Source organism: Cynocephalus volans, chromosome 12 (assembly GCF_027409185.1).
Source record: "Cynocephalus volans isolate mCynVol1 chromosome 12, mCynVol1.pri, whole genome shotgun sequence".
In the NCBI taxonomy this organism is placed as follows: domain Eukaryota; kingdom Metazoa; phylum Chordata; class Mammalia; order Dermoptera; family Cynocephalidae; genus Cynocephalus; species Cynocephalus volans.
This window is the reverse complement of record NC_084471.1, coordinates 88,694,195-88,719,755: the sequence shown is the minus strand read 5'-3', so window position 1 is coordinate 88,719,755 and position 25,561 is coordinate 88,694,195. Positions and strand designations below refer to the sequence as shown.

The following is a 25,561-nucleotide window of genomic DNA, read 5'->3' as shown; positions in this document are numbered from 1 at the left end:
CACACAACGAGTAAATCCTACTTACAGCTAAGTAGGTGGGGAGATCCATTTATAGATATTGTAACTAGCCTTTTTCATAGTCTTTAAGAGGAGTAAATGTGCACACCCAGCCTCCAGAAGTACTATTTGACACTGTAACCAGTGACTTTTTGGTTAAAACTTATTCCCTGTTTAAATTGCTCGTTCCTTCAATAAATTTCCATAACTAACCTCTCATTCTGTTTCTTCCTATCTGCCTTTTAAGATAATGCCTCTGGCACAGAAGTCACACAAGTTGTGTGCCTACAGTGTTTTTTAGGACTGTTGGAGTTAGCCCAACACAGACAGGGTTAACCTGGTTGAGCCTGCAGACTCTCTATAGAAACTACATGAAGGTCCTATGGGTGACCTTTAGATGTCAGGGGGCCAAAAACTCCACCTCCAGATCCTGCTAACGTTGCCATATTCTAAACATTCAGAAGCATGCAAATGGCCTGTGCTTGCACAGATTGCTGAAGTTCTTCCTCAAACCCTTAAACCAATCATGATCCCTCACACCTCCTATCACCTCTAACCACTTCCTCATAAATATCCTTTTTTTCCCATTGCTGACAAAGCAGATTTGAGATATATTTCTCCCATCTTCTCACTTGACTGCCTTGTGAATAAATGTTTTTCTTTTCACAGAGACTGGTACTTCAATGTGTGGCTTTCTGTTGCATGCAGGCAAATGAACTCCATTTGGTTTGGGGACAATAGCATAATCAAACAAATATATTTTAAAGGATTTCTTTTTTCTATACCAACCAAGATAGGCCATGTTAATCCATCATAATGAACAACCCTCAAATCTCAATGACTCCACATATGTTTTTTTCTCATTCATGCAACATGTCCAACATAAATCAGCAGTGATCTCTGCTTAACTTAGCCACTCATAGACCCAAAATATCAGAGGCTTCATTTAACTAATGATTCTATGATCACTGAAGCAGGGAAAAGGAAATTTGTAGTTGAGCACTGCCAATTAACTGCCTACATTTGGAGGTGACCTATGTCACCTCCACTTTTATTTTATTGGTCAAAGCAAGTCATTGGCCAAGTCTAATTTCAAGGGGGCAAAAAATCACAATCTAAACAGGGCCCTAGAAGAAGGAAAACCAGAATATTTGTAAATATCTCTAATTATTACCATACTGTCTCTTCCCTGTGATTGACTCATAGGAGTTTAATAATGCAATGTAATTTGGTGAAGTTTGAGAATTTAGCATGGAGTGTTTCAACTATATGTGAGTGGCTCTAAAGATCTTGATAAGGTCTAATGTCATGGGGAAGGTAGATATGTAGCTCATGTGTTAGCCTTGTGGTTCTCTACTTGTCACATTTACTGTAACTCGAGGAAGGTGGTAAAATGGTATCTCTTCTGAGCATACTTAGTTGGTCCTTATGAAAACATTTTATTGTTGTAGGAAGTAAGAAAATTTTTCTCTCCCTCTGAAGATTTGGCATGTTTCCACTTGTAAATTAATCAGAATCTGTTGACTTTGCAGAAACCAGGTTATAAACTTCGCATTAGCCCCAAGAATTAACATATTTTTAACCTGCTTTCAACCTTGTTTTCTCCTTTGTAATTAATTTTAAATAATTGCATTATATTTCTTCTTTTTATAAACTACCTCAAGCCCTTTTGTGAATAAAATGGAGTGTGAATTAGAAATAGGAATTGAAAAAAAAATTGTCACTTTGTTAAAAACAATAGTTTTTCCAGTTGTGACACTGTACGATAATAATGCAAGATATTATCACTGGGGGAAACTGAGTGAGGAATATACATGATCTCTGTGTATTATTTCTCACAACTGCATGTGAATCTATAATTATCTCAAGAAAAAAGGGTTTTCTTAAAAAAAAAAAATCTACAATAGCCCCCCAAAGAGGGTTAAAACTGCTAGTGCTGGTGCTAGAAATCTCTTTAAAAGACATGAAAAATGCCAAGATTCTCTTCCAAACTGATAATTTAATTAAAAAATTTCCAATTTACCATGCAAAAGAAATCATTGTGGCTAAAACTTGGGACAACAGTCAAGAGACATTTTCATGAATTAGTAAGAAAATGGCAAAAGATTTATACATAAAGAAAGGTGGCTTGCTTTTTTCTATCTCTCTCTCTCTTTCTTTTTTCTTTCTTTCTTCTCTCTTTTCCTTCCTTCCATCTTTTCAAAAAATTTTTATTGAACTCCTGCTACTGCTGAAGCCTATGGTAAGTCAGTAAGACAAAAAGGTGTCTGCCCACATAGTGCTTATATTTTAATAAAGGTGATGGTAAATAAGCAAATAAATAAAACAGTTGCAATTGTGATGTGCTCTGAAGAAGACTAAGAGTGTGCTGAGATGGGCATAATGGCATGAGGTGCCACTCTAGACAAGGTGGTCAAGAAGAACTCTCTGTGGACATGAAGGTGGAGAAATGACCAAGGTTATGAAGAGCAGGATGGGATCATTCCAAGCAGAAGGAACAGTGTGTGCGAAAAGCCTTGCAGGGAGGTGGGTCTGAGTGCATTTGAGAACCAGGAAGTTGCCAGTATGGCTGGCATGTGGTTAGCAAGGAAAAGGCATGAGGGGACATTGAAAACATCGTAGGCAAAATCCAGACCAGTAACTCCAAGTGTTGTTATAGGTGACGGTCAGCTAAGTTTGACATGGGTATTTGTAAGAAAATAATCTGAGTGATTCATTTTCAGAAATGACTTGTCTGAGGGTGCTTTATTGAGATGGTAATTAGTTCCTAGCCCCTTTTGTTTTCTTCATTTTCCCAGAGGGTCTCTGAATAGATAAAGCTCTCCTGGAGATGGTAATTAGTTACTGGCCCCCATTGTTTTCTTCCTTCCCTGGTGTTTCTCCCTTCACAGGGCTTAGGTAGGCCTTTTTTGTGGGCTTGTCCTGAGCCCCCAGACAAAGAATTCCTTGCAAGGCGGTAATAAATTTTAGCCGTCATTCAGGAAGATTGTGCACCCTGCAGTACTCAGCCAATGAGGAAGAGGGGGGAGGGACTTGAGTACTAGGAAGTAAATTGCTCGCTCCAGCCCTTTTCCATGTGCCTGCCCTTCAGACACCCGAATGCTGTAAGGCCATAATTAAAGTCTCACTTTGCTGTACCTTGGGTCTCTGTGTCCATCCTTTGGCATTGGATGGGTCAGGGCATTTCTCACAGTACTGATGTTTGTTTTAAATTAATAAATTCATTATCGAACTAATGGAACTTAAAGTAGTTACTCTTTGTCTCTCTGCTGTCTATATCATTGTCATTGCCATTTTCTTCCATATTCAATTTCCAGTAAGAAAGTTAATGAACATAGAGGTTACACAGATACAAAATGGGAAAGAAAAGTCAGAATTAGAGGCTGTTGTTAGAGCCCTACATATGTAAATAAAGCACCACCAACAGGGAAACTCCACCTGGTTGCTGTACACAGGATAGAATGTAAGTATGTTATGATTCTCAGAGCCAGGTATTACCACTGGGAAGGACTCTCTGCTCCTCATGTTTTTTCCATCTGCCAAAATTTATTGCTTTATTAGAGATGAGGTTGAATACAATATCCCTTGCAGGGGTAACACTGTGACTTACATTTCACATTAAAGATTAAATGATTATCCTGGAAAAAGGTTATCTCCTAGGGGTAGGGAGGGGATTACACTAGATGAAAAGATATCCAGAGAATTAAACTTTAACGGTAACATCTTACTTATTATAGTTGTGAGTTGGATGCATGGATGATGGAAGTATGACTCTTCCTAGTGTTTTGGACTTTGTATATGTTTCTCTCCACTGTCCTGGTCCACAGTCTGAATGGTGAGAGAAGCTGGGAGCTCTGGGAGGCTTTAAGAGAATAGGCACAAAAGTTAAAGAGAGAAAATGAGGCACAAAGAGGAGATCATAGGATTTCTCCAAGAGAAGCAAGGATTATTGGCAAATGAATAATAATTTATTGTACGGAAGGAAGTTACATAGGGAAAACTAGATTTTCTTCAGTTTGTAGGCATCTGTCTGTAGGTAGAATATGAAAATGTTTTTGTTGGATTTACACTTCAGGGAAAACAAATCTTAATGTTTTAGACATTAGAATGATCTCCTGAAAGGGCCAGTTGCATGAATCTGTTGCCCAGCTATAATTAAAAAGGAAGGAATTCCTCATATCTGTGCTGGTTTAGATGCAGTCCATCCTGATGTAAGAATTACTTGCAGTCTTCAATAGAACAAGGAGCTACGATTCTGACTCGTAGTTGAGTTTAGGAACTAAACTCAACTGACTCGACTCTTAGCACCCTAATTTCAGGCGCTAGGAAACCTACTACACTCATAAGTGGGGAAGGATAACTCATGAGACCACTTGGGCAGAGAACTGCTGCTGAGGTACCTCGTTAAGAGGGTTCAAGTCCCTCAGGTTATCAGCCAACCAACTGTCATTGGCAGAGAACTTACTTTAATATGAAAGGAAACACTTATCTAGCTTAGTATTCCAAGAAATTTAAGAACAGCTGCAACTTGGCTGGAACTCTTGTTTATCTTTTTAATTGTGTATATATGCCCAGAGGCTCTACAATGGCTCTAAATATAAAGAATAAATTGTGTGCAGGAATTCAGTAATTAAGAGTCTCCTGCTATTTCCTGTGTGGTAATATTCACAGACCACCACGATAATACACTCACAAGAGGCTGAGATACAAAGGAAGTGCCAGGAGAAAGCTCAGAAGAAATGAGCAATTTAGCAGTAATATTTCATAATCAAACCTGCCATATGTTGAGTTCTTAGCAAATTCAAGGCTACCTGGAGTATGATCATATAAAGTCACTTCAATTTTAGAACTCACTCCTTTACTTATAAAATTAATTCTGTTTTTCAAATAAATCTTGTTTCTAACCCTACACCAGTTTCGCAGTAGTCCCTCCATTTGATGTGGCTCTTTTAAACTGAGTTTTTTGATCGGCACTTGTTCAAATGCAGATTCTGATTTAGTAGGTCTGGAGAGGGTCTGAGATTCTGCACCTCTAAAAAGCGCCCAGGGGTTGCTGATGCTGCTGGTCTGGTAACAGTGCTTTGAGTATAAGGTTTTAGAGAACTTCAAAACTAGGCCAACAGGTACAATTTTAGATTTTAGAAGACACTCTATATAATAATAATAGCAAATGAAATAAAATAAAATTCAGACAACAGGAAGCTAGGATGATTTTCAAAGCTAAATGGTTATATCTCTTTGAGCCAAGGGGGAGCTCTTGCAAGTTGAGACCTCGAGAGCAAGCTGGCAGACAGAGCAGTGCAGACCAGCCAGGCAGGCCAGAGGAAGGAGGGATCAGCCCAAATCACCATGTCCAAGGGGTTATGGTAAACTCAGGTCTACTCAAGGCCATTTTCAGTGTCTAAGAGTTACAGACCAGTTGAGGGTGTCCAGCAATAACCTTAATTGAGCAAGAGGTAATGACTTTATTCCAAAGGTGTCAATCTAGATTGAAATTAGACCTGTCTACATCCCATCTGGGTTGGAAGAGACAAAGCCCAGGCTTGAGGAGATGTTGGAAGAGACAAAGCCCAGGCTTGAGGAGGTGGTTGGGCCCTGGTAAATGGGCTGAGGCTCTGAGCATGGTGTCTATTACAGAGAAGAACTATACCTGGGCAGAAATCCAGTCAATCAGATGGCTGGACACGCAGGCTGGGGGCTAGGGAGAAAGCTCTAGCTTAGTGAAATCCAGGGGCTCATCCAAGAGACACCAGATGCTGAGATCAGGGCAGCAAAGCTAATCTCATGCCCTTGAACCTCAGCTGTTAATTCACAGCAGGCCTGTTTCCAATTAACTCATGAATTGGGTGAGATTGAACCTACAAATCCGAAGTCTTCAATACTTGGAGTTAAGTGTTGTTTAGAGAAAGAAGGTGTGGGCTTGCCAAATATTTTGTGCCTGTTAGATGTTAGGCACTATGCTGGGTGCTTAATACATACCACTCATGCACGATTAAAGAATTTTGTCCTGGGAAGACAGGAAAATGAGTTAGATGTAATCCTTTGAAGAATTACTAGTATAGTGGGAGAGGCAAACATTGACATCAATAATTACAAGTTCTCGTAGTCACCTAGATGACTGTGGGAAATGGAATAAAAGTAAATGGAAGGGAAATATGAAAGCAAAACTATCTGTGGACTTCGCATCCTCGACTGTGAATGCAAGCCATTCAAATCAGTGATTAGCAAGAACAATTATTAAACAGTATCAGGAGGACTATTGCTATTAAAGAAAGTTTGCATTAAACTAGGGGTAAAATACTCTTGTAGAAAATGTGAACATTAACCTTGTGATCATGATAAAGGCAAGCCCAAGAGAAATACTGTTCCTTCTCGTAGAAAATTGATTACCTTTTCCTTCTGTGAGGACAACCAACTTGGTGAGCAGCTGTTGTTGATGATCTCTGTCCCCATCACTTAACCTTCTTAACCGCCTTCTAAATTGCCCCATCAAATCTCATTGAAGAAGCAGACTGATTTTCTTTATCTGGGAGTTGACAAAAGCTATCTTGCAAACTATAACTTTAATACATGTAGAACATAGGGAAATAAAAGTCCAAATTGACTGCAAAGCTGTTTCCTAAGTTCAGCACGGTAGTGGAGCACCCATAAGAATGGGATTGAACCTGGGTGTCACGTGGAGAAGTCAGCAGGGTCCGGATAACAACCCACGATGACTCCTGTAGCTGTAACACTTAGTAAAACTATGAAACTGGTTTTTATCATTCGGATGGCTGCTTACCTGATGACATCTTCCCATCTCTCAATTATACCAAAAAAGTTCTTTCTACTTTTGGCCACATTGCATTCTCAGAGGAGAGATTCAGGCCTGAACCACTAAACTAACAGTAATTTAAGGGGCATTGAATGGCTCAACATAGAAATATTTCCCTTACCGATGTCTGAAATTTGACTTGTTATGTCTGCCTTTGTTTTGTCAGTTTGGGTTGTGCAATGTTGCTAGTCCTGGAATTCTTTTACATAGTACTATATTTGCAATTAGCATAAACTATCACTGGTGCCACACACAATTAACAATTTTCTGAACTGCTAGGCATGCCTTACATTAGATACCTGAGTCAAAAGGGAATAATACAGCACATGATTTTCTTCCTTGGAGGAGGAAACCATCAGTAAGAATGTTGTTTGTTATTGTACTAGTCTGTACAGAAATCCTTCTATCATCTATCTATCTATCTATTTTAAGGAATTCAATCACCCAGTGATTGTGGAGGCTGGCAAGTCCAGAATCTGTAGGGCAAACTGACAGGTTGGAAATTCAGGTAAGAGTTGATATTGTACTGTTGAGTCTGAAATCTGCGAGGCAGGCCAGGCAGGCTGGGAACTCAGGCAGGATTTCTGTGTTGTGGTCTTAAAGCCAAATTTCTTCTTCTTTGTGAAATCTGTCTTTGCTCTTATGGCCTTCAACTGATTGGATGAGGCCCACCCACATTATGAAGGGAAATCTGTTTTCTTAGTGTAGTCATTTAAATATTAAATATTAGTCACATCTAAAAGATACCTTCACAGCAACATCTGGTGTTTGACCAAAATGGACGCCATAGCTTTGTCAGGTTGACACACAAAATTAACCATCACAGCTGTATTCATGTGGAACATGGGACTTAACTCACATTTCTAAAAACTAAAAATGTCTAACCATTGACTAATTTTTATCAGTCGCTGCTTGATCTAGTCCTGGTTTTCACCTCCAGGCTTGAATAGATCACACATTTCTAACTCACCCTAAGCAGTTTGAGGAACCTAAATTATGCCACTTGTCCTGTGTCAAGTGCCTGTGCTCTGGATCTAGAACTTTCACCCCCCATCCACCAGGTGGAGAGGGGCTGATCCCAGAAGCTTCTTCACACAGATCTCTTGTGAGATGCCCATTAGCTCCTCCCTGTCTTTGGGTTCATTAGTTTTAATAAAATCCAATCAGTCCACACTGTGCACAAGGACTGTTGTAAGCGCTTTATAAACACTAATTCATTAATCCTTATAGACTATGAGATTGATACTATTATGATCTCCATTTTTTTTTTCCCACCAATTTAGGAAACTTATTCAAGATCACAGGGTCAGCCGATGGCTCTTAACCATTCTGTTAATTATTAGGCTACCTGCATGTTTAAGAAAGGCGTTTTGTTACATCTTGGAAGAAGCCAGAAATTAAAGTGTGTACCCACCTCCACTTATCATTATCATGAATAAAATGAGAAATGTTTACTAGATTATGTAACTGTCTTTAAAACAAAAGCAGTTGAATCTCCTCTTTTTAATTTAATTGGGCCAGCTTAAAAAATTTGTGCATTGCATTTGGTATACAAATAATCAGCATGAATCTTTCAACTCTAAAATTTTTTCATAGGTTAACCTCATCAATTTTTCCCTATTGATTGGATTAGTGACAAAGATCTTTGGAGGCATGGCCATGAGTTTCAACCAACACTGTCCCTTTTTCATACAGACAATAGAGAACAAGCCCAGTGATTATTCTATACATAAGATGTGTCTATGCCTTGGCTGGGAGTTTTTTGGTTACAGAAATGCAATCCTCCAAGTTGTCGCCATTATAAATAAAATCAGGCTACAATAGCACATTTTACTTAAAAATAAGTTGTCATTATCTAAGGCACATATGATATGCCATGTATATGGAATTTGATTCTTGACTTGAAAAATATGTTTAAGATCACATTGAATCAGCTTAGCAGAAAAATAATTATAAAAGTTGAAATCTTTTTTTCCTTTTGGCTTCTTACTAAATTGATGTCGAAGGGGCACTTTCTACCCTGAAGGAGACCGCTGTCTCATCTGATAAATCATCTAAGCTCCAGTAAATGTATGCCATCACCCTCAGGAATGACAAGTCTCTCTTTGTCACGCTTATGGGAGTTGAGCAATGTCACTATACAAGAAGTAGTCTAATAACCTTCTCTCAGACCTTCCAAACTGCATGCAACTTCTTGAGAGGGATCTTGATTAAGGCCAGTGTTTTCACAGGTTAACAGGGTCTGGAGAAGAGGGTCACTGAGCATTCTGACACTTTTAAGTTCCATTTACAGTAACTTTTTGAAAATCCATAGGTTTTGCTGCACTTATAATCATTTGCCAAATAATAAAATGAATACAGAATATTTGATGTTCAGATTTATCTGCATTTGGCTTTATTCTCTCAAAGATAGGTGCTTTTGAAGGCAAAGTATACAAGGCCTGGCTTGACTAAAAGGGCACATTATTGATATTCTCTAGGTTTTGACCAAATGCCTTTCCCTTTAGTGTCTTTTATTCTACAGCTAGTGAACCACACACGGATGTGTGGCTCTGTCAATGAGGTAGATGCATTATGACAGCAAATGGAAAAGAGTTCATCTATTCCCCTTATTCTGTGCAAAACTCAAAAAACAAAGCTAAATTTTATCAAAGACAAACCCATACCCAGAAGAAAGAATAATTTTTAAATGCCCATTGTATTTCTTAACCAAATGTCTGAAAATATTTAAACTCTATCCAGTTTTATGGTTTCTGCTCTTTTTGGTGTATTCAATTCTCTTTCAATGTCATTTTGGTTTAAAACTAACACACCACATTTACATCTCCTGACCAAAAACCTTGGGACATCATAAAAAAGCTAATTAAGTATTATTATTTCATGCATCCAACAATGCTGATTTCATGAAACTGCACAAACAGGATTTCTTTAAGTTGCTTTATTGATGACAGAAACTGCAAAATTACAGATGTAATGAGGAACCTGCAAATAATAATGTATCTATTGCCAGCAAAATACAATTATTCCAGGTCCTTTCGACATACAAATATAGAGTTCTTCACACCAGATGGCTCTTGTATAACACAGCCATTTTAGAAAGTTTAATTGTGCTTCTACAAAACCTTTGAAGAATGAGGTAGTTTCCTTTACCTGCTGTGTTTTCCACATTTCCATTATTACATTTTTAGTGAGCTTAAATCCTCTTAACAAAACCTTTAAACAATCTTTCATGAAAGCCAAGCCTCATTTACAAAGTGTTTATTTCTTTCTACTTAGTTTTTCTTAAAGAGGACTTCAAGAATCACTATACAACTGTAGACATCTGAGACTTGCAGTGGCTGGCATTTATCATTACAATAGTAATCACACTCAGAGTCAGATGCAAGAGAACAGGTTCCCCAAATCTCATAGTTAGGTTGATATTCTGTCCCTATGTATAAGCTGATTTAAAAACCAGTTCCTCAAACTTCTTGTTTCCCCTCAGCCGCCATATCAAGCAGGCACAAATTCTTTGTTAAATATGTCAGGCTCCAGCTCCAAGTATTAGCTAACGGGGTTTACTGTGGGATCATTCACTGTTATAAGTCACCAGGAAAACACCTGCAGAATTTACAGATGTGTACAGCCTAGCTAGCTTCTTTTTAAGACCTGATTCAAAATCTCCCAATAGCCAGTCTTCAGAGAATTCCTGCACTGTTCAATACTTACCGGTGTAGTAGTAGAAACTGAGGCAGGTATGAGGGTATGTCAAAAAGTGCACAGAAAGATTCATATTATTTTTCAATTCTATTTTCCCAGGAACTTTTTGAAGTACCCTCGTATTTGCACTCCTTTCTTAACCCTGAGAATGACATTAATAAACCACATGAAACTAGTCTGAGGACAATGCAGCATATTGTTGCAAATTTTAGTTAAAAACTAAATATCCAACCAACTTCCAAATCAGTTAACCTTCACCAAGGAAAGAAGGGTGGTGGTAGATAGTATTTCTAAGGGAAAAAAAAGTCACGATCTACTCCTTGTTACTTATTCTTTTATTTGGCCTCAAGAAGTTTCATGAATCTTAGCATAAAATAGTTGTAGAAATGATACAATAGATCTTACAGACTACGCAATTATAAAATAAAGTCTCATCCAAATTGGTAGTAATCTAAAGTGGTTTCCATGTAACACAACCCTCAGATTATAACCTCAAGATTGTGGCCTAATTCTAATATCTGATGAACTAGTCACTATATTTAGTCACTTCCTAATGGCACTCTTTGTATTTGGCACCTGCATTGAAGGCTGAAGATCCCAATGCCCTGCAGAATAAGGAAAAAGCTTCTTTGGACAACACAGAATCAAGTTTGATTTTATTCCTCTATCATTCCTTTCTTTCTCAACCTCCACTTGTTCTTCCTCTGACATTTTCTTTCCTTAATTTTTTTCTCCATAATTCAAGAATGGGCAGCAAGGAACCTAGCCACTGTGGTAGTGGATGTGCAGATAAATCTGTCAGTGAAACTATATTTTAATTCATTCCTATACCACAGCTGACATGAGTTCTCACCAGCCCAACAGTGGGTTACTAAATAAAACAGTATGCAACTCAAGTTTCAGATATTGTTAATCGAGTCTACTGTGGTATGAAAAACATACTTTCAGACAGAAGATGACTTAAAACTTCAATACTTGCATCCAGCAGATTTTAAAGAGCACTTCAATTTCTAAGACTAAATATCATGCCTTTATCATTTCTTAAAGCAAATATGTTTACGTGTACCTGACCCCAGAAAATTATTTACCTACAAACACTACTATATCCCATTGATACATTTCATTATCAACCTCCCCTAAATAAATATCTGAGAAGTCTTTTATTATGGTATCTATGCTGAAGATGAAAAATAAATCACTGTCTTCTATCTCTACATTTAGAAGGGCTTTTTGGCAATGATAAGCATTAATCTCTTTGTAATACTTTAAGTGGCCTTTCTTATGTAAAACCTCAAACTGTGAAAAATCATAGTTTCATAAAAATTATTTTCTGAGTAGCTGGATCCATCATCTTCAAGCTAACAGTTTAAACAGCTTGACTCATAATAGACATTTTCTAGAAAAATTCATTGTAGGATCATTTTGTTTATTCAATATAATCTGGCTTTGAGTTTAAGATCAGCAAGAATGCTGTAATCTGCAGTATTAATTTCTTAGATGGACCAAGACAACTGAACATTGCTCCAAAGAATGCAGTCAACTAATGGACTAGGTTGGTAATTAGTAAACCAGAAGGAAGAAATTCACACCACATAGGCAGAGGCTGAATAACCCTAAAGAGTAACCTTACTAAGTAGTTTTGCACTAGAGGACAGGAAGGAATTTAAAAAGGATAAATTCCCAAAAATGAGATGAAATATTCACGGTGATTTCTTGATAAGAGATGTATTCTGGCCTTCCCTTCCTTATTATCTAACTATTAAACTTTATTTTTATATATAAAATTAGTTCAAGTCATAGAACAACAACTCCAGAGGGTAATGTCTATGTGCCATTTCTTTGCAAAACTAACTTCCTAATCTATTGCTGGTTTTGCTAGATGCATATTTGTGTGTCCTCAATTAACATTTATTAAACTAACATTAATCTCCATGATTTCTGTCACTTAATATGTGATGCTTACTGAAAAGCTGGTACCTTTGCCTTCTTTTCAGGGGGAGATATCTAGAAAACAGATATGAATAAATTCTACTTGTGACAAAACAAAGTGATACCTGTTATAAAACATCCACTAATATTACTCGTTAGCATTACTATTTATAACTTAAGTTTTTACATATCCACATAAGATAGTGAGTTTCATTTTGGTAGTAATGAATCTAGAGTATTTATAGCGATATCCAGTGTGGGGTGTTTTTGGCAGCTGGCCAGTAGTAGGAATCGAACCCTTGACATTAGTGTCAGAAGGCTGTGTTCTAACCAAGTGAGCTAACTGGCCAGCCCACAAATCCACATAAGAAGAATCCATGTTACAAGGAAGAGTTCTTTGATCATATTTAAAATCAGGACTTGAAATAAGGGGTTTCTCTAAGCCCTGTCTAAGTCCTTTGCCTTAGTACACTTACTGAATATTTATTGCTCTAAATACTTTAGAAAATATCACTCATTCAAAGGGAACAAATATTGTGGTTTTCTGCTGAAGATACATGTTTCCCAATCATAAGAGTAAACCAAACATACAATTTTTAAAAAAAGGAAACAGAGTACAGTGATTGAACACTGAGTGGGATGGGGGAAAATAAATAAGCTTATTTTGGCAGCTGTTTTCATAGTACAACTCCCCTAAAGCAGAACTGAAACTGCAGCTTTAATAAAAAGCTCCTACAATTCTTTTGACTAAGATATACTCATTAATTGCCTTCAAGTACCCGAGAGTGCTTGGATTTGAGGCAAGCAAGAACAATTGTTTAGGTACAATTTTATCAAGGAACAAAAATAAGATGGTGAAGAATTTTATAACCCAGGGTGTATAATGTAGGTTTCCCATGTCTTCAGGAGAGCTGACACCACGTCATCATGCAGCTGGTGTGACATACTGTGCTTTCTTGCTGCAGCTTCTCTCTGATCTTTTTTTATCTTATATCCGTCTTTTGAGAAAAGAAGAATAGAGGATGCTTACCAGATAGAAAAAACATGATTTCCTAACAAGTTTTCTCAGTCATTTATTTCTCTTTCCCTTTCCCTTTTCCTCTGTGCTTTTGAAAGCAAAGGCTAAAGCAGGTATTATCCATTCCTGCTAGCTGCATTATACTAAAGAGCATGGTACACATCCCTGACGTTGACTCTTCTTTTGGTATATCATGAGTTGAATCCTTAATAAATGACAGCAACAAAGAAAATTTCTAACACCAAATCTTTTTAGGTTTTGTCTATGTCTGAATACTTCACTTGAAAATCTTGATTTATGCTGATGTGTTTTGGAAAAAGCTGACAAACTTGGTCTGAAATGTAAAAACTGAAAAAAGTGGGAGGAAGAGAACATGCAAAATAAGTTAATCATTATTATTTTAAGTGCCATCAGTTCAGTTTATATTCAGGCACATGTGAATTGCTGAATCTCATTTGATCAATCCAATTAAACATTAAATAATTGCAGCCAATTATGCAAATATCAGCGACAATATTAATTTGTTGATCTTTTTGAGCAGATTAGCCTCACATGTTTCTAATGCTAAGACTATCTTATGCCTTAAATGATCAATTAGTGTTGCGATAACTAAGTCTTGAAGAATGGATAATTGCCTAGTTATTAGCGGCACTCTTGCTGTATTAATCCACTGCAATTAAACATGGTGCACAAGGAAAAAAGATGTGCAGATGTTCCTTTTAAATCTACTTAACAAGTTAGTGTCAAGGTCAATTTCTTGTCCTATTACTTAAACCAGAATGGCAGATTGTGTTCTCTGTATTAGGAGACAGTTTTTAAAACTGTATATCTTTAAGTTTTCACTGAATCTGGTGGAAAGGGCTTAAAAATGCTCTTAAGGTTTTATGAAAGAAATCATAAAAACATAATGTGCTCTAACTTTCACAATGGCCATGTGTTGCCATACTAAATCTAGAGATGCAAAGTATAAAATGTTATTTGTGGCAAAGAAGGGATTTCCATTTCTCACAGGAATCAGAGGCTAGGTATTACCTGTTACTTGAAAATTTAAATTACCTGAAAGTCTTTTCTAAACTACTGTATTAATAATGAGGGCAAAGGATTTAGCCAAGGAAGCAGCACACCCTTAAAATGATACTTGGTGAATGTGTGCAGGAGATAGATAAGAGCACTTAATGCCTGAAAAGAACAGACTAACCCAAGATTTCAGATCACCAATTAAAAGGCCCCTAAAAGATATTTTTAACATTCCTTTTCATCTTATACTTCTCTAATTTTCATCTTACCATTCCTGTCTAAAAAAGAGCCTATGGCTAAAAGTTTTGGAAAAGAGTCGCAGCCCATTTGCTATGTGTTGTTAAATGCCTTAAGGACCTTTTTCCAATGCATCAAACTTTTAGAATGGTTTTTTTTTTTTCCCTTGCTCTGAAAAGAGAATGAAATATGATCAGCAAGATGAAAGTTATCAGGACCGAGGGAAACTAAAATACAATGTCTGAGAGTTGACCTTCCAAGGATAAATGTTTTCTTTCTTTCTTTTTTTTTTTTTTTTTTAAAGATGACTGGTAAGGGGATCTTAACCCTTGGCTTGGTGTTGTCAGCACCACACTCAGCCAGTGAGTGAACCGGCCATCCCTATACAGGATCCAAACCCATGGCCTTGGTGTTACCAGCACCGCACTCTCCCGAGTGAGCCACGGGCCGGCCCCAGGATAAATGTTTTCTATCAAGATTTGGCTTTCTCCTAGATACAATTTTAATTCACAGCTCCTAAACAAGTAAAGTATCATCTATAATTGCTCTCCCTGTACCCTAATCATGTGCTCATCCAGTCCTGATTCATGAGAAAGAGCACATACAAAAACAGTATAAAATCCAGAGTATAACTTTTTGCTGCCAAAATAATAATAATAATTTATTTTGCGTTTAACTCTTAACATTTGTTTCCATTTAGTTGGTTATAATATCATGACTTTTCTCTCAAGCAATATCTTCAACTCCAAGACAGTCTTCAAATATGAAATGATTCCTCCAACTAACTATGCCTCTGATATCTCTAATAACTTAGCCCATAAAAAATAAAGACAATAAGAGGTAAATATACACAACGTCACAATCAATCACAAATTCTAATAGAGATTTCACAGTACTGAAACAAAGAAGGTACACTTCTATAGAAGCTAAATGTTCACTCAAAGCATTTACTGAGTACCTACTATATGCCAGGCCTTGGGGATACAAAGATCTAGAAGGCACGAGACCCTCAGTTACAGTACAATGTGGAAAGAACTACGGTGGAAACGTGCTCAGGTCTTACTGATGTATAAGGCAGGAAGAAGGAAGATATCTACCTTAATACGGACTTAGGGGACCTGCCAAAAAACAGGACAGGAGGAAATCTAGTTTTTCAAAGTCTTGATTTAAGAAAAACAAAAACATGTGTCACATGAAATGTTTAAGATGTTTCGCAGGAAATGTTACTGATGAAATTTACCCAAATCAGCTTGCAAACAAACAAACAAAAATCTCATTTGGTTGAGGAGCAAAACATGACATACTAAAGAATAAACAAACACTTTTGTATCTGAATAAAATACTAAGGGAGGCACTCTAATTACTGAGAAAAATTCTATGTTATATGGCTTATGGTGTTATTTTTCTAGGAAAAGTAAGGTAAGCTACTACTACCAAGTTGACAAAATACTGCTTGATGATTGCAATTCATTTTCTCTGGCATGAGGAAACAATCCCCCTTGTAACACACTGATAATACAAACTACATTATGCACAACTAATAACAGGTAACCAGAGAAATCTATCATAATTCAAATCCAGCAGCACACAGATGATATCCTGTATTTTTCATTCAGGATAATATGATTGTCCAGTTGCTCTCTTCTCTTCCATACTACAAAAGAAATAATAAAACATGTTTCAGTATAAAAGCTAACAGTGCAGGAATAGCTTATAAATAAACTTAACACTGCCAAGGTTATAACAGAAGGTTCACTTCTGTTTTGAACATTATAAGCACATTCACATTAAAAAGTAGATTTGAGAGAAAGAAGGAAGGGAAGAAGAGGGGAGGGCAGAGACACCTTGCAAAAATAAAAGCATACATAGGGAGATTTTTAAAGAAACAAATACCTGGATAGAATTTAACCAAATACCTGGAGAGAATCACAAATTTTATAACTATTACTAGACTCAATTCATAGGTAGTGCAGGTACTTTATATATTTAAGTACCTGCCTTTTCTTCACAATTTCTATATTTCTCTTTTGCTTTCCAAATGAAGTAACTGAGTTAAATTGTTTAGCTATTGTTCTCTTTATTTTAAAGAAGTGATGCTCAAAATGTATTCCCCAGACCACTAGCATCAGCTTCAGCATCACCTGGCAACATGTTAGAAATGCAAATTCACAGGCTCCACCTTAACCTGAATCAGAAACTTAACAGATATATATAGATATATCTATATTTTTTAAATTGACAAGCCCAATCAATCTTAACAGAGATGCTGTTCTCTAAATCAAAGATGCTTGTGCTATGTTAGCATCCCAATTTTCTTTTTCTTTCAAAAGTTATGTAACTGTATCATAATCCGAATTTGATTTTTGCATCAACAAATAATTTGCTTTAAAAGAAAACCCGAATTTAATATTTAAAACTGAATTAAATGAAACATAAAAATAGCCCATATGTCAGAAGTTGAAAGTTCTATATTCATTCATTCAGTCAGTGATTCATTTAACAATCACCTGTATTTAAATAAGCTCTCACCTGTGAAGCAATTACTGCATGCCAACGCCACTGTGACAAGATTTTACAGATTTAAATTACTTCACTGAAACCTCACAGTAACTTGAGATAGTAGGTGCCATTATCAATCCCATTTTATGGATGAGAAAACTGAGTATTAGAGAGAATACATAACTTGCTCAAGGTTGCAATTAGCAAATGGAAGAGCCCAGACCCTAGCCAAGGTCTCTCTCACACCAAATTCCAATTCTTGACGACCATCAGACTGCCCTCCACACGTTCACATAGCTGTGTGTGGAGACACTGTCTTGAAATCAACCCTGAGTATGAGGCCATTAAATCTGTCACACTAGGTGTTTGTCTAAATCACTCAAACTATGTCCCTTTACACATGAACTGGTTCTTTCAGTCCTATACAACTTTCAGTTTAAATAGAAAACCTCAGAATTTCCAAATTAGAAAGAACTTTAAAGACAATATAAAATGTCAGGGATAAGCCAGATAAAGTGGGGTTCTGGATTTTATTTCTTTACTTCAGAACAATTCCACTGTTATCCATTTTGAATATTGGGATTCCAGGAAAGATTTCCTTAGAAGACAGTTCTGCTGCTTAAAAATCAAGTGTAAAGAATAATGAATTTTATTTTATTTTTTTATGGAACGCTTCATGAATTTGCATGTCATGCTTGCACAGGGGCCATGCTAATCTTCCCTGTATCGTTCCAATTTTAGTATACGTGCTGCCAAAGTGAGCACTGAATCATGCATTTTAATCTAAGCTTCTTATTTCACATATAGGGATACTAAGGCTCTAGGCTGCTCTTAATCACAAGCATAGTTCTCTAGCCTCTGTCCAGTGTTATGTCTCCTATACTACATTGCACATGCACTGTTTTCCTCTTAATGAGTTTGAAAGACCTCAGAGAGCAGAATCTATCAAATTGGTAAAAATACTGGGAGCCAAGAATGGTCTACCTACCACCTTGTGGTTTAAATGAAAAGGAGAATGAAGGAAGCCAAATGACTATAAATTACTTGCTTAATCCTCATCAAAGAGTTGCCTCGAGTATAGCCTCCTGCTATTGACTCTATTGCTTCGTGACAAATGTTGAATGAAAAATTTTCAAATTCTGCCTAATTTATGTCTTATGTCACCATGACTTAAGGAAAGAACAAAATATGTTTATTTCCTGTATTTAGATTCCCATTCATATAAGGCACTTTTGCCATTAATAACAATTGAGTGTCGGTGCAGTGACATTTTAGCAGATCTACAGAATTGTGATTCATGACTACCATCACTTCAACTTGAATCTCATCAGTTAAAGTAAATTTACTTTCAATTAGTTGTTTCAGTTTTATGAATGATCGAAAATCAATTTTCCTTACAATGACAGTCATAGGCTGTATCACTCTACAAACATGCATAACATGTATTAAGTTTTACCCCTCTCATTTTGCAATTCACGCTTTTATGTAAAGTCATAGCATTCTGAGATGCATCCAAGAAATGTGAAATTATAGGTAGGTAATTCATAATGCCTAGACCTAGACGTTTAGCAATCAAACTGTTCATTTTTGGCTGATGGATAATTCAATTTAATTTTTTAAGGAAAAATAATACTAAGTAGAGATGGCCAGTTTTAACAGAGATAGAAATTATATATTCTTCCTGTAAGAGTAGGTGTCCACAGATGAAGGAGAAAGAGAGAAACATGACTGCAAGGGCTAGGATGTCATTCTACTGTTGTTAGTGTCATTACAAACCCACAGCAGCAGGCTCACACCTTCAACATTTGGCAGGTTCACCGTAAGTCACACTCACTTAGCTTTGTTCTCTGGAATCGGAGATGGGGCCAAGGCACTGTGGCAAATCGGGCTATGCCTGTAGGATGGCATTTTGTGCCTATGTGGAAGACTAACAGTGTGATGGGCAAAATTTTAATCTTTTGCAAGTTCCAGTTAGAACACTAAAGCAAAACATGACTAACGACAAATTCGTTTCTTCACATTCCAGATGCATATGGCAAATAACTTGATATGGCCTTTGCTAAGTGCCTTTTACATTCAGCAGGAGTCTCTTGGCAACACAAAGGACAACCTGCATGTCATATGCTCACTGTCTACATTGCCAATAAAAATATAATCGGTGCTGCCCACCAGGTCACTATCTGTCGTTGTTGCTCTAGACCCTACTGAAGAGCTCTGCAAAGCTTTGTAATCCTGTCACTTGGAGAAGGATGTCCTGGGAACAAGAGGTTGGGAAGCTGGTCAAGGGTCTGAGCCACCAAGGCAATCTGGAGATATGAAATTCACGTGCACACAAAGAGGACATCTCAGGAAGCTGGCAGGGAAAGAGGGGGCGAGGCCTTTAACTTCTCTGGTTACTAATGAAGCAGTTCCATTGAAAACAAGAAAAACACAATCTTCACTAATCTGTCACTGGAGCTGACAAAGCTGAACGCACTAGTGAGAAAATAGATTTTTTATTCTATCTGGTGACCTGCAATCCATACATATCCTACTTCCGTCCCACTCGAGCTTTCCATTTCCTCAACTGCTTAAGTCATCTTACCTCCAGGTCTTTGCAATTGCTACTTCTCTCTTTCTGGAACCTCAATAGCAGCGATGCTAGTTACTCATACAAGCTACCCTTGATACATAAGACCTAGGCTCCAGCTTTTTTCTGATTATGACAACAGTCTCAATGTGTATCTCATTTGGGAAAAATCTAAGTCAGGTTCTTTCAAGGATTTTTTTGGAAAAATAATTTGACATTATTCAAGACCTTCCTCCCATCTCCTCTCAGAATGTATTAACATATAAGAGCAATATATTTTTTGCTCTTTAGTATTTGTTTGGTCCCTCACTCACCCACTCATGTCTTTATTCATTCATTCAAGAAACGTCACTGTGTGCATACCATGCCCTAGGCCCTGCAGAGAACCCAGTGGTATAAAAAGAGAACAAAAATTCCGATAGTCAATAGCCCTAGAAGAGGGACGAGTGTGTGAGTAATTATCACTAATTTAATGCCTTTATGTGACCATCCCCAACACTATGGAAACTGGAGGAAGAAGTAGCATTTAAGTGGGTGAATGTGTATCTGGACGCAGGGAAAGGGATGTTGATCAAGAGAGATTTTTATAGGTTCCAAAAGGAGATGAGTCTTGAAGGATAACCAAAATCTTATCAGGTGAGCAAATTGCGGGAGGAGATGCAGCCAGGACAGAAGGCATCAGACAGCAGAGCTAATTTGGAGGAGAGGACCCCAAATGGTGGGAGCAAAGGTGAACATGATGATGAGCGACTGGAACAGCACAGAGTCACAGGAGAGAAAAGAAAACAGACAACACAGCCAAGGATCTCCAAGATTACGTTCGGTTAAATATGAACACAAGTGTGTTTTACTTTGTTGCTTAAAAAAAGGGGAAAAAAAAGAAGGAAAAAAAGATAGAAACTTTCATTTGAAATGTTCCCCTCCTAGGAGGTATTTATAGAGTAATCTAAGACCCAGAGAGCTATATGGATAATTAGCTAAATGAGATGAATGCTTAACCTCAGAGATGGACTCACACACAGAAATTAAAATGAAAGTCAAATCTGCGGTTAAGAAGGAATTTCCCCCCGAGGTCATACTGGCAAGAATCTTGAAGGTTCTTTTGGTGGTGGTTGTTCCCCTCTTCAATTTACCAGAGCACTTTGTAGGAAACACCCATGTTTACGTGTAATGCCAAAAGAAGTCAAATGTAAAACATGATACAGTTAGTTCTATGCTTTTTCCTCAGTAATTACTTAAATTATTTTTCTTGGAGAGAAACGGACAATGTAGTAGCTTGGCTGACAGCACCAATTTGCCATCTTGTAAGAGAATAATTTTGAGACTTTAGGTTCCATGTGCACAGGCAAAAAATAATTGAAGAAGAAAAGCGCAGTCTTAGATTCTGAATGGTTCGTGCTTTGTCACTTAGCAATTTGTAGCAGATTGGGTGCTTCTGATGTGTGGTTAAGTGGAAATCACTGGATTAGCTCACGTCTGCTGTGATTGCATCCCTTTGTTTCTTTGTTCAGTATGGAGTTCTGAATGCAACAATATTTTTCGTGTTACTATCATAGTACTACTATCTAGTACCTAGGGGGAAAAGAGAAATTAATTTCTTCTTAGCCACAAACACTAAGTTATATAGAGAATATATAAAGTTAGAGTTTGGAAAAGCTGGATTTTTTAATCATACTTTGCTTCGCATGTCTCTTTGATTTTGAAACTTTTGTTCATGGTCTCACACTTACAACACTGCATATTTGCTTTGTCCTTTTATATCAATATGCCTCCGCTTCTTTAACTTTTTCATCTTTTTCTTCACTGCAATATGACCAGCACCTGGTACAACCTCTGACTCACTGTTTGCACTCAACATGTGTATTTGTTGAATGAATTCATCAAGAACATTACCTTTAGTTACATACTTTTGGCTTCTATGATCTTACTTTAAAAAATGCTCTTTCAGAGAACGTTAGTAATGGCTTCCTATCTTGCCCAAAATTATGCGTCTGGGCTTCTCTTTTACTTAATCCTCTCAGGTTCTTTTTTTTAAAATTTTTTTTTAAAATTTTATTTTGTCGATATACATTGTAGCTGATTATTGCTCCCCATCACCAAAACCTCCCTCCCTTCTCCCTCCCCCCTCCCGCCCAACAATGTCCTTTCTGTTTGCTTGTCATATCAACTTCAAATAATTGTGGTTGTTATATCTTCTTCCCCCCTCCTGTTTGTGTGTGTGTGTGTGTGTGTGTGTGTGTGTGTGTGTGTGTGTGTGTGTGAATTTATATAGTAATTTTTAGCTCCCACCAATCAGTGAGAACATGTGGTATTTCTCTTTCTGTGCCTGACTTGTTTCACTTAATATAATTCTCTCAAGGTCCATCCATGTTGTTGCAAATGGCAGTATTTCATTCGTTTTTATAGCTGAGTAGTATTCCATTGTATAGATGTACCACATTTTCCGTATCCAGTCCTCTCAGGTTCTAACACATCTTTTGTCACCATCTCAAGGTTAATGAGTTACATTTCTGCTTTGGCCTCCTAATTTTTCCTTTCTTAGTCAAAACCTCATGATTAAGTCTGCTGAACACCTCTACTTAAATCTTTCTTCCAATTTCAATTTTTCTCTCAGCCTAGTGGATACTGTTTTCTGCCAATCCTTAACAACCAAATCAAGTAACTTTAAATGTTCTTATTTCATATAATCCCCAAAAGGTAACCCTGAAATCTGGCTTTGTGTATTAATTGCTATAGAATGTACAATTTGTTTGAGAAAATTCTGTATGATTTGTTCAAGAGAATTTTCTAACGTGATCTTTCTTTCTTATATGACCAAATTTGTCCTCTTAAAAATCTCTAAACTCTTATTTTGGATAAAGGCTTTCATACTCTAGCCAATTTTGTTGTTGTTCTATTTATGTTCTTTACTTGAGCAAAACTGTAAGAATTTATTATCTTCATATTTACTCAGGCAACTCAAAAAAATAAAAATGCCTGAACCATCCACGCAGAAATTTTTATCAGCTAAATTACTTTCAATTGTTTCTGTGTACAAAGGTAGAAAACAACTCTGAGTAAATTTTATTTCTTCCAATGTTGAGATATGCCTTTATGTAGCTTACTGAAAATTCTTATGGAAAACCTTTGTTAAACAGTGGAAGTAAGGCAGCTCATTGATTCAAAAACCACATTCTTTCCTTTTAATACTACAAATTTTGTATAAGAATTGCTGTCTTTAAAAAATACCAATTTTATCACTATCTAAGGACTTCAATTGCTTTCTAGAGGCCTGCTGCTTTCCCAACCAATGCTAAACTTTACTTAGTTTTATAATTCGGTACCATCTGACATGACCCAAACTATCAAATTTTATTTGACATTTCAATATGAGTCTCAATCCCTGTTGTATATTTTCAGTAACTAGCAATGATGGTATCTGGGCTCAACAAAATTTTCCAAAAACTTGTGAAATGTTTGCATTTTTCTAAGCGGCCCAGTATCATCTCGTATTTGATATGCTTGCTTACCTGCCTGATGAGACATTACTGTAGGTTGTTGCTCAGAAAAAATAGGCAAAACAAAATTAGCACTATGAAAAAAATAGGTGTGCATACCTTTTAACCCAACAATTACAATCCCAGGGATTTATCCTAAGGAACAAATCAATTTTTTCATCACGGTGAAAAAATTTCCAACGTAAGTTTTCAATAATGCAACTTCTTTAAAAAGTTATGGTACCTCAATATACTGAAATTCAATTGAATTTTATAAATGATATTAAGAAAACTATTTATTGATATGAAAGAGCAAAGAGTTTATTAAGTGAAAAAAGCAGGTAACAAAACTATGTATAATATAATCCCATTTTGTTTAAAAAAATAAATAAATAACTACCTAAAAGTATACAAATGCTTACAAATATTGAAGGTTAAGACATCAAAAATTAACAGCGGTTATATCTCAGTGATGAAATCACAGGTAATTTTCTTCCTGTGCTTTCTTCTACTTTAAAGTTTGTTCTTTTTCACATAGGTATGTTATACTTTTTAATGAGATTTAAAGAGGTTATAAAAATGTATAGATTTTTTCAAATGTTAAAATAGAATAAAATAAAATGTTAAGCAATTTGGAGTCCCCGACAACATTTATTTTCCTTCTTTCCTTCCTTCTTTCTTTCTCTCTTTTAAACATGTATTTTCTCTTCCATTTCTGCCTTGCTCCTGTCCACACATACTATCATTTGTCATACTTAAATTTAACTTACTGATCTCAAATTGTAATATTTACTCTCTTCTCTCCACTGAAATATGATTTGGTTCTGAGCACTGACTGAAATGAGGTAACAATCTGTATGAAAGAAGCCCTTACCTGGATATCAGTCAATTTGTTCAAGATACGGCGTGCAAGCTTAGGACCATTCTCCATAGTTGGAATGTGTATGTTCTATGAAAGAAAAAGAAATGAGCTAATCTGAGGATATTCATGTATATAGTGATAACAGGTGAGACACTGGGCAATCCTACTATGGTAAGGTGACCCCACTGAAATAGGAATAGCATTATAACCTCCTGATTATACACATTAGGTCATGCCAAAGACTCTTTCCTATTCCGAATTTGAATAAAAACTAACCAGCCAATGATAGGTTGTTCACTGCCTCTCAACTGATTTTAGGGCACAACTGTTTTATATGCCAGTTTTCAGGCTGTTTGAGAAACCAAAGGGAAGCTAGGGGTACCTAAAATAGTGGCTAAACTTAAAGAACTTCAAGAAACTTAAAGAATTTCTTCCAAGATTCAGAGAATCTGTAAGGATGAATGACTGTCCTCTACATCTGACCCTCTGGCAGGAAATGAGAATGCAAAGATATCTGGCCACAAAAAAAGCACGTCATTTCAGGGGCACGAATTAAAGCAAGTCTGTGCCTTCACAAAAGGGGCTTGTAAACCTAACTCTGATCCAAGCTAAACCTCCAGGGTCCACAACCTCCACAATATTGGAGAGCATGATTAAATTTATGGTTGAAAAATGTCATGCCCCTAATTTGTATATGATTCATGCCCACTCATGCCTTACTGGCATGTAGGCTTTTGATAGTTTGATTTTAGTAGATAAGACTGTGCTCTCAAGCACTTTCCTTATTATGATGTTTAGTATAATAGGATAATAAGATGTACCTTTTGGCTGTAAATGCTTCCTAAAGTAAAGCCATTAAAAATACGTTAATCTTTATAAACTTCTTATTTCTCAAGGTGAAATAATAATTACACTTAAAAAAAAAAATCTGACCTAGGGGCCAGCCCGTGGCTCACTCGGGAGAGTGTGGTGCTGATAACACCAAGGTCACGGGTTCGGATCCTATATAGGGATGGCCGGTTCACTCACTGGCTGAGTGTGGTGCTAACAACACCAAGCCAAGGGTTAAGATCCCCTTACTGGTCATCTTTTTTAAATAAATAGATAGATAGATAGATAGATAGATAGATAGATAGATAGATAGATAGATAGATAGATAGATAGATAGATAGATAAAAATTTTTTTAAAAATCTCACCTAAGAGATACTACCATAACAAAATACAAAACAGTTGCTTTATAACCAGTGTAAGTATTGATATAAAATAGAATAATTCTTCTCCCATGAAACAATCAATCTGTACATGGAATTATGTCAAAAGCCATCCCTTAAAAGCAAGTTCTAAATTCACAAGCAGTGAAGCAGCCACCGTTAAAGTCAGCAGAAAAATCAATCTGATCAGCTGAGGAAAAATAATTGTAATGTAGAACTTAACCAGTAGAAA

General features: G+C 36.7%; 1 protein-coding gene and 1 non-coding gene across 10 annotated transcripts in view; both read right to left on the bottom strand.

Moving 5' to 3' along the window:
* Positions 1-16,323: 16,323 nt before the first annotated feature.
* Positions 16,324-25,561, bottom strand: part of BCAT1 (branched chain amino acid transaminase 1) — a 64,493-nt gene continuing 55,255 nt past the window's right edge. For 8 of the 9 annotated variants that reach the window (XM_063075143.1, XM_063075147.1, XM_063075144.1 and 5 more), the window contains 2 exons: positions 24,130-24,204; positions 16,324-16,365 (listed from right to left, as the gene is read on the bottom strand). In XM_063075143.1, coding sequence (XP_062931213.1) covers positions 16,324-16,365; positions 24,130-24,204 — 117 coding nt within the window. Of the gene's footprint in view, positions 16,366-19,125; positions 19,138-24,129; positions 24,205-25,561 lie in introns of those variants that run through there. The other variant, XM_063075145.1, reaches the window with a different exon arrangement.
* Positions 17,869-17,975, bottom strand: LOC134361377 (U6 spliceosomal RNA). The gene has a single exon (XR_010021407.1). It is a non-coding gene; the product is annotated as a U6 spliceosomal RNA (small nuclear RNA).